General features: G+C 43.8%; 1 protein-coding gene across 1 annotated transcript; it reads left to right on the top strand.

Annotated features, from left to right (window-relative positions):
- The first annotated feature begins 59 nt into the window (after positions 1 to 59).
- LOC308610297 (BCL-6 corepressor-like) lies at positions 60 to 3,310 on the top strand. Its single transcript, XM_081259486.1, has 4 exons — positions 60 to 506; positions 942 to 1,018; positions 1,187 to 1,341; positions 2,767 to 3,310. The coding sequence occupies exons 3-4, from the start codon at positions 1,247 to 1,249 to the stop codon at positions 3,056 to 3,058; spliced, it is 387 nt and encodes a 128-aa protein (XP_081115612.1). The 5' UTR covers positions 60 to 506; positions 942 to 1,018; positions 1,187 to 1,246; the 3' UTR covers positions 3,059 to 3,310.
- The last annotated feature ends 4,403 nt before the right edge of the window (positions 3,311 to 7,713 follow it).

Consider the following 7,713-nt stretch of genomic DNA (forward strand, 5'->3'; position numbering starts at 1 on the left):
GCTTCTCGTATCTGCTTCTGTGATGCTGGGGTTCTTCCCCCCACCCCGCCATACTTTTCCTTCTTACAGTCTGTCACTATTTAAGTTCATTGGAAACGTTTTCATCGTGGCCTGAGTTCCTCCTTGGGCCATGCATTAAGAGAGATTTGCATTGAAGAATTAGGCCTGAGATGGTCCCTTCACCTGCCCCGTAAAGGGTTATGTGTTGAAATAACAGAGTAATTTGTCGCAGCGACCGTACGCTCACCTCCTCGGTGAAATAGCGCGCCTACGAGGCTTGGCCGCACACGCTCGATGTTGCCCCGTGTCCTTAGAAGCAAGCGTCGCGTGCACAGGTGTAACCCCCCGCACCTCTCCTAGGCCTCTCCACGATGCTGTCAAGAATGATCATCTCGAAATTGTCCGCTTGCTCCTCTCCTACGGTGCTGATCCTACCCTGGCTACGTACTCAGGTAGAACCATCAAGAAAGTGAACCACAGCGAACGTCTGGAGAAGTTCTTAACAGGTACGGCAGAGGTCAAGACACGGTCTTGTTCAAGCATCTAGACGGTGACTTCACAGCCTTTCACCTGGGTTCCCCCTACCCCCACCCCCCGTTTACTCTAAGTGACCCTTTACTGGGAAAAGCGGCCCAACGTTAGTCTGTCAAAGAAGAGATCCATACTTTGAGTTTTGCAAGGTGGGGGGCTGGAAAACTCTTAGCTAGCCAGGCTAGCTTTTGTTTGGCAGGCTGGGGCGGTGAGGCGGGCAGTCCCTCAGGAGGGCGGGTGGACGCGTGGGGAGGTTTCAGTCAGATACCTGGAGGCGTGTGCAGTGGGACTTGTCAGGAGGTGACACCAGCCCCAGCGTGAGATGTTCCCGAACTCCAGCGGCATTTGCCTCTTACCAGCAGGCGTTACCTTGTTTCTCTCTCTCTCTCTCTGTCCCCCTCTCTCTCCAGACTGTTTAAATAACCTGCAGGCTCCTGACAACGTAACCCCGGTTGCTCTTCGGAGTTCTCTGGCAGCTGTGTGTGTGGTGAGCAGCCTTGTTCGTTTCAGTTGGGCTTGTGGGGGTGGGGGTGGGGGTGGTGCTGTGAGCAGGGCTTGCTTGGGAAAGAATTTTTCCAGGGTCCTTTTGGAGAACAGCTGGAATCTTGCTCCAGCTTACTGACCTCTCTCTTGTTTGCCCCCCCACCCCGGTTAGAACCAGATGATGAAAGTGGTTACGATGTTTTAGCAAATCCCCCAGGACCGGAGGACCAGGATGACAGCAACGAGGCCTATGGTGACCTATTGGAATTTGAATTTTCCAAAGACCCCCTTTTGCCGTGTTACAACGTCCAGGTGTCCGTCGCTCGGGTGAGCGTGGCCAGTGTGTGGTCGAGAGCCAGCCCAGCTGCTCTGTGGGGTGGCAGGAGTTAGAAATCCCCTTCAGCAGATGAGGGTGGATGGGTTGGGGGGTGAGTGAATTCCTCACCAAGTGTCCACCGACCTCACATAATGCAGTGGAACTTTTCCAGAAAAGTTTGGGGGGTGGGAGGGCTCCCCAGCCAACTGCCCTCATTGGAACACACCCCTAGAGCCCAAAGGACACGGGAGTCAGTGACTGCAATTGCACAGTTTCAGTCACTAAACTCTTGGGGAAGGGATCCTCCCCAAACGGCTACCATAGGGGCCTTCCAAGGCACGTGAGGTCCATGGGACGATACTTATGTGTACCCTCTTCTCGTATAAGATTAGAGAAAGCCGTATGTGGCACCTGGGATCTTATGTGTCTTCAGATTTGCTTAGATCGAGTCTTGTCCCCACGGTCGGGCCACTGTGCCCCATGACCAACCCTTCGGAGTGAACACATCAGGAGACCTTGCTCTGCTGTGTGTTGACCCCGGTGCTTAAGGAGAAGCATCCTCCTTGGACTCTGAGGCTGGGAACGTGTCTGCCTTTGTGGTGACATTCTATTCGGGATAGAGATGATAAAGCGTGGCAGGGTATCAGGAAGGATTGTACCACCTCCCTTCTCGAAAAAGCCTCACTCCCGGCAGCATTGAGGGGCGGGTTGGAGGTGTGGGAAAGGAAAGGAAAGCCAGGTGACCTCGAGTGTTTCTCATGCTCTCTCCGTGAGGGCTGGAGGAGAGGAGAGGTCAAAGAGGTGTTTGCCATCTCCCTTGGGTTGGCATACAGACTGGTTTTCCCCAGTGACTAGAACGGGGTGCACTTACTTGGAGAGGGGTGACCTGAGTTGTGGCCAGAGCCAAGGCAGCACTGGGGTGGCCTGCAACGAGGCTCGTTCAGGGGCGCTGCTCCTGCTTTTGTCTAAGTTGGCTGATCCGCCCTAGGTGGTCTCTTAACACATGCACATGAGTCCAGAGTTCCCCCACTAGAAGTAGATCTTCCGGGCTTCCCTGGTGGCACAGTGGTTAAGAATCCGCCTGCCAGTTCAGGGGACACAGGTTCGAGCCCTGGTCCGGGATGATCCCACATGCCACGGAGCAACTAAGCCCGTGCGCCACAGCTACTGAGCCTGCACCCTAGAGCCCGCGAGCCACAACTAGAGAAAGCCCGTGCACAGCAACAGGCCCAACGCAGCCAAAAATAAATAAATAAATAAAATTAAAAAAGAAAAAGAAGAAGTAGATCTTCTAAGGACAGTGAGAAGTGGGGTGGGGGTGGGGTAATCAAAGGGGAAGTAGCAGGCCCTGTCACCGCCAGGAGACGGGTAGTTCATAGTTGGGAGCGCCTCTAATTTTGCCGGAAACTCAAACCACTGTCCTTTCTCTGGTGTAGGCCTCGTAACTTGCTGTTGCTCTCAGACCTGCTCAAGAAACTGCAAATGTCCTCCTGCATATTCCGCTGCAATTTCCCAAATGTGGAAATTGTCACCATCGCGGAGGCCGAGTTCTACTGGCAAGTATCAGCAAGTCTCTTATTCTCTTGCCCCAAAGACCTGGAGTCCTTTAATCCGGAAAGTAAGGAGCTCTTAGATCTGGTGGAGTTCACGAACGAGCTTCAGACTCTGCTGGGCTCATCCGTGGAGTGGATCCTCCCCAGAGACCTGGACTCAGACGACGACTGGTGAGCTCGCCGGGGCCCGCCGTGTACAGTGTGTCATGGTGTTAATCCTCGTGCATATGTGTCATAATATGACTATTTCTGTAAAGAAAGGACACTATGAGACACGACTCCAGTCGGAAGGACTTTGAAACATGTTTTTTTCTTTTTAAAATTTTAAGTCAGTTTTTATGAAGTTGTTAATAAAGTTTCTTTACTTTTCAGTGTACACATGCTTTGGAATATGTTTGTTTTTACTCGGAACAATTGTTTCTTTTCTTTTTTAAGGAGAAAAAAAAAAAGGAAAAGGAGCTCCACACTTTGACTTAATTTCATACAAAGCTCCGACGACAGAAGCCATAACTGTTGAGAGCTGCTTTTGGGGCAAATTAAACCAGTAAAATTTTAAACTCTTCCTCCATATTAAAGGGACTGAATAAATTGGCCACTTTGGTGCACCTGTGACCTGCGAATTGTCCAATTGGAGATGGAGGTTTAGAAAGTGAGTTTCAGTCTTGTTTAAGTCTCTTCCCATCAGACTGGTCTCGTGATTTCCTACACACCATGACTGTCTACCTTTTCCTGTCTACCTTTTGTTGGTGTTGTTCAGGCCTGGATTGTCTCCTGTACCTGCTCAAACCTTGGTCCATTCTCATTTGTACCATGGAAGTTTGTCATGCTGGATACTGTCAGAATTAATCTTACTTAAGTTTGTGTTAAGCCACAAACCACATGTTTTGTATATTTTCTGTTTTCTCTGTTTGTTTATATTTTTATGGTTTCTCTTCAAGAAATAGGAAGGGAAATAGCAAGATGAAGAGCAAAAAAGTCATCATTCTCTTTCAATTGTTAGAACATCTATCTGCAATCATAATTATGATGCACTGTGGTATGTGTTAAAATAGTAAATACATGTAACGTCCCGTAGGAGCAGCAAACTCCGTGGTGTTGGTGAGGGTGTGTCATGGAAGTAATCACAAAGCAGGTGACTCTTGATTAGGGTCCTGAAAGATTAGTGTGCCTTCCCTGTGTCCAGTAGTGGTCTGGAGGGGTCAGGAAGCCTGCCTTTCACTTTGAGGGAACAGAGGGTTTGAGGTCCTCTCTCTTCTATTGCTCTAGTACACTGCAGAGCAGCTAATAAAATACCGGGTTTATAGTTGACATTTGAATCGCTGATTGATCATTAAGATTGGGATGTATCTTTGGAAATGAAAATAGGAAGAATCGTATGCTTTTTCTTTTTTTTCTTTTTTTCCCTATATCTGAAAAGGTATGTAGTACTTTGCTGAGTGGTTGGGAATAAAGTTTGCAGTATTCAGTGTATTCAGTTTTAGTATCTAAATAGAATTAAAATGTTGCTGTAAACTGGAATAGCATTTTGTTACTGACAAGTTTTAGAATGCATCTGTTCGTCAATTACCTGTTTGGGAAGATTGTAGTTAATGATTTTGAGAATGTGGCTATAAACCTCCAACTGACTCAAGAAAAGCAAATAAGTCAAGATTGACAAATGTATAGGCTCTTCATCTTATTGTGTGTGGGGTTTTTTTTTTTTCCTTTTAGTTACTTGTCAAGGTATAAAGAATTCTATCACACTTAAGACAAGTTAAGTAAACTTCACGGGGTGTATTCTGACATGGCATGGAGCAAATCACATGGCCTAGATCTTAAAGGTGATTTTATGTTTAAACTTTCATGAAAACATATGTGATTGAAATACTTTAATATATTGATACAGAGGGCAGTTAATTTTTGTCTTTTTGTGTGTGTGTGTGTGTGGTACTGTTGTGGCCTCTCCCGTTGCGGAGCACAGGCTCTGGACGCACAGGCTCAGCGGCCATGGCTCACGGTCCTAGCCGCTCCGCGGCATGTGGGATCTTCCCGGACCGGGGCACGAACCCATGTCCCCTGCATTGGCAGGCGAACTCTCAACCACTGCGCCACCAGGGAAGCCCGCAGCTTTCATTTTGCTGAAAGAATATGACCAGTTTTCAGTTTGGGATTCTACCATTTAGTAAAGATAGTCCACTTAATTTTAGAAATAAGAGATTTAATATATAATACCTAATAATACTTTTATGTATGTTTTTTTACTGAAAACATTTATTGTAATACTGTGAAGAAACTATGCCATTCTAGTCTTCAAGACTTAAATGAATCAAGTGTTTATTAGCTGTTGTAGTTTTTAAACTAATAAAAGTCAGTACATCAGCAATTTGTAAATACAGTTTTTAAAATAATGCCTTAACAACTTTACAGTGGTTATAATGACTGTATTTAGGCCTAAAGTTAGTTAATAATTTGACATGAAGGCTTTTTAATAGTTTGATGGTGCAGATCAGGGATAGGTAAACCCTGGCTGGTGGGCCAGATCCAGCCCGTCGCCTGGCTTTGTAAAGGAAGTTTTTCTGGAACATAGTCGCACCCATTGTTTACATGGTAGTTATGGCTACTTTCACCCTACACCAGTGGGGCAGGGTATTTGCAACAGAAACTGTATAGCCCACAAATCTGGAAATGTTTAAATTTCAATTTTAAAAATTGAAAAATTCTTTGAGCCTATACAGGGCAAGTCCATTGACCCCTGAGGTAGAAAACAGTCAGGAACTTGGGTGTGGAAGCCAAATGGCCTAGGTTCAAATTCCCTTTCTCCCATTTCATAGCTAGTGACCATGGGCAAATCACTTAACCTCTATGCCTCATTATGAGGTTTAAATGCACTTATTTGTATAAATAGTGCTTGGCACATACTAAGCACTGTGTAAGTGATTGCTGTTGTTTCTGCTTGGAGCTTTAATAAGTTATTGTTAATAGAAAAATGACACTAATGATTTTCCTTTTAGAGTAACAAAGGCACTTTGAGTCTTTTACTTTTTTAGGAATGTAATAAGACTTTTTTCATTTACAGTCAGTGTTCCCTGTTACCAAAATTTACTTTATGAATATAAAGAATTGAATGTCTTCAAGACAGTACTTTTGCTTAAATGTCAAACCATTATTTTCCCAAGGCACATCAAACTGGCTCTGCATAGTCCAGGCCTCTAAAGCTTGTGTGCATACCTTAGGTAGCATGTGAGATACATTTTGTAAATATAGTTTTTTAAATAATGCTTGAGACTTCCCTGGCGGTCCAGCAGTTAACACTATGTGCTCCCAATGTAGGGGGCTTGGGTTTGATCCCTGCTCAAGGAACTAGATCCCACGTGCCTGCCATAGCTAAGAGCCCACATGCCACAACTAAAAGATCTGGCATGCTGCAACTAAAGACCCGGCACAGCCAAACAAACAAACAAACAAATAAATAAATAAATCTTTATAAAAAATAAGTAAACTAAAATAATGCCTTAGGAGTTAGGAAAAGAAAATATTAGAACATTTTTACCTTTGTATTATTTTAAAAAATCTGTGTAGTTTATCATGTACATAAATTATATGTATGGAACTTTGTGTATATAATTTGTTAATAAATAAGATGCATATTAAAAAGTTTTCTTATGGTTTGCCCAGTCAGGTGTTTGGAGGCATTGGAGGACAGGATGATGAAATACAGGGCCTCAGCAAAGATAGACTTTAGAACCAATTCCCTGACTTAGAAGATAAGGAAAATAATTCATAGACTGTAATTGAGTTGTCCAACTTTACATAAGTGTTCAGCAACAGGAAATCCAGTGGCTAGAATCTAATCACTGACCGAGCAGAGTCTGGGTCACTGGACTCGTAAACCAGAAGTGACTGTTGAATTTCTCAGGTTGATGCTCCTGGCATATATGCTTGATATGTGTGTGTGTGTAAATCTCTGACATAATAAGCCATACTCAGGCACACCCTGTTTCCTTATCCAAGCATCTTAATTTCATCCCATTAAATCTTTGAAGTATCTACCAGAAGGCATGAAGAAACCTGGGCTGAGAGTCTTCATTCCAGGAGGCCTGATCTTGACTGCATGGCTGGTTTGAGGCGCATCACTCTGAACTGCAACACGCTCATTGGTGACCTGGGTGCAAGTGCTTTGGCAGAATCTCTTAGGATTTATGGCTTAGAGGTGAATTCTAAAATTGAAAATATTGAATTTTTAATATGAAACATGCTTAGCTTTTGGCATGATACTATTGTGATAGGATTTTTTAAAGCCTCATTTTACTGATAGCTTTTATTTTGCTTTTAAACTTTCTCTAAGAGTTGCATATATCCCTTATAGAAAATACAGAGTAACAAGAGAACAATTACCTATAATTTTAATACCCAGATATAATCACTGTTCATTTTGGTGTATATACTTTCAGTCTTTTTTTGTCTACAAATATATATGTACACTTAGGGATTACAAAAATAGAATTGTAGTATACTTGCTATTTCATATTCCTGCTTTTTTCACTTAATGATGTATCATGTAGTATTGTGTCGTATTGATGTCCCATAGTTTAATCAATTCTTTGCAATTCTATTTAGACAGTTTGCTTTTCCCTGTCAGAAACAATGTGAATATGTTGTATATACATCTCTGTGTCCATCGGGATTACTTCTGTAGAATAAGGTACTACAAGTGGAATGACTAAGTGCGACATATTTTTAAGACATTTGATACACATGGCCAAATTACCACCCAGAAAGGCTATGCCAATTTGTAGTCCACCCCAACAGTAGATGTGAAGCCTGCCTCTCACAAACACTGGCCTGTAGCAC

Source organism: Mesoplodon bidens (assembly GCF_964165515.1).
Source record: "Mesoplodon bidens genome assembly, contig: HAP1_SCAFFOLD_289, whole genome shotgun sequence".
Classification (NCBI taxonomy): Eukaryota; Metazoa; Chordata; class Mammalia; order Artiodactyla; family Ziphiidae; genus Mesoplodon; species Mesoplodon bidens.

What these genes read in the sequence shown, in the direction of transcription:
- LOC308610297 (XM_081259486.1), top strand. Translation starts at nt 1,247, where the DNA reads ATGACAGCAACGAGGCCTATGGTGACCTATTGGAATTTGAATTTTCCA. An exon ending in TCCAGGTGTCCGTCGCTCGG is followed by an intron (nt 1,342 to 2,766) that starts GTGAGCGTGGCC and finishes TCTCTGGTGTAG; the next exon opens with GCCTCGTAACTTGCTGTTGC.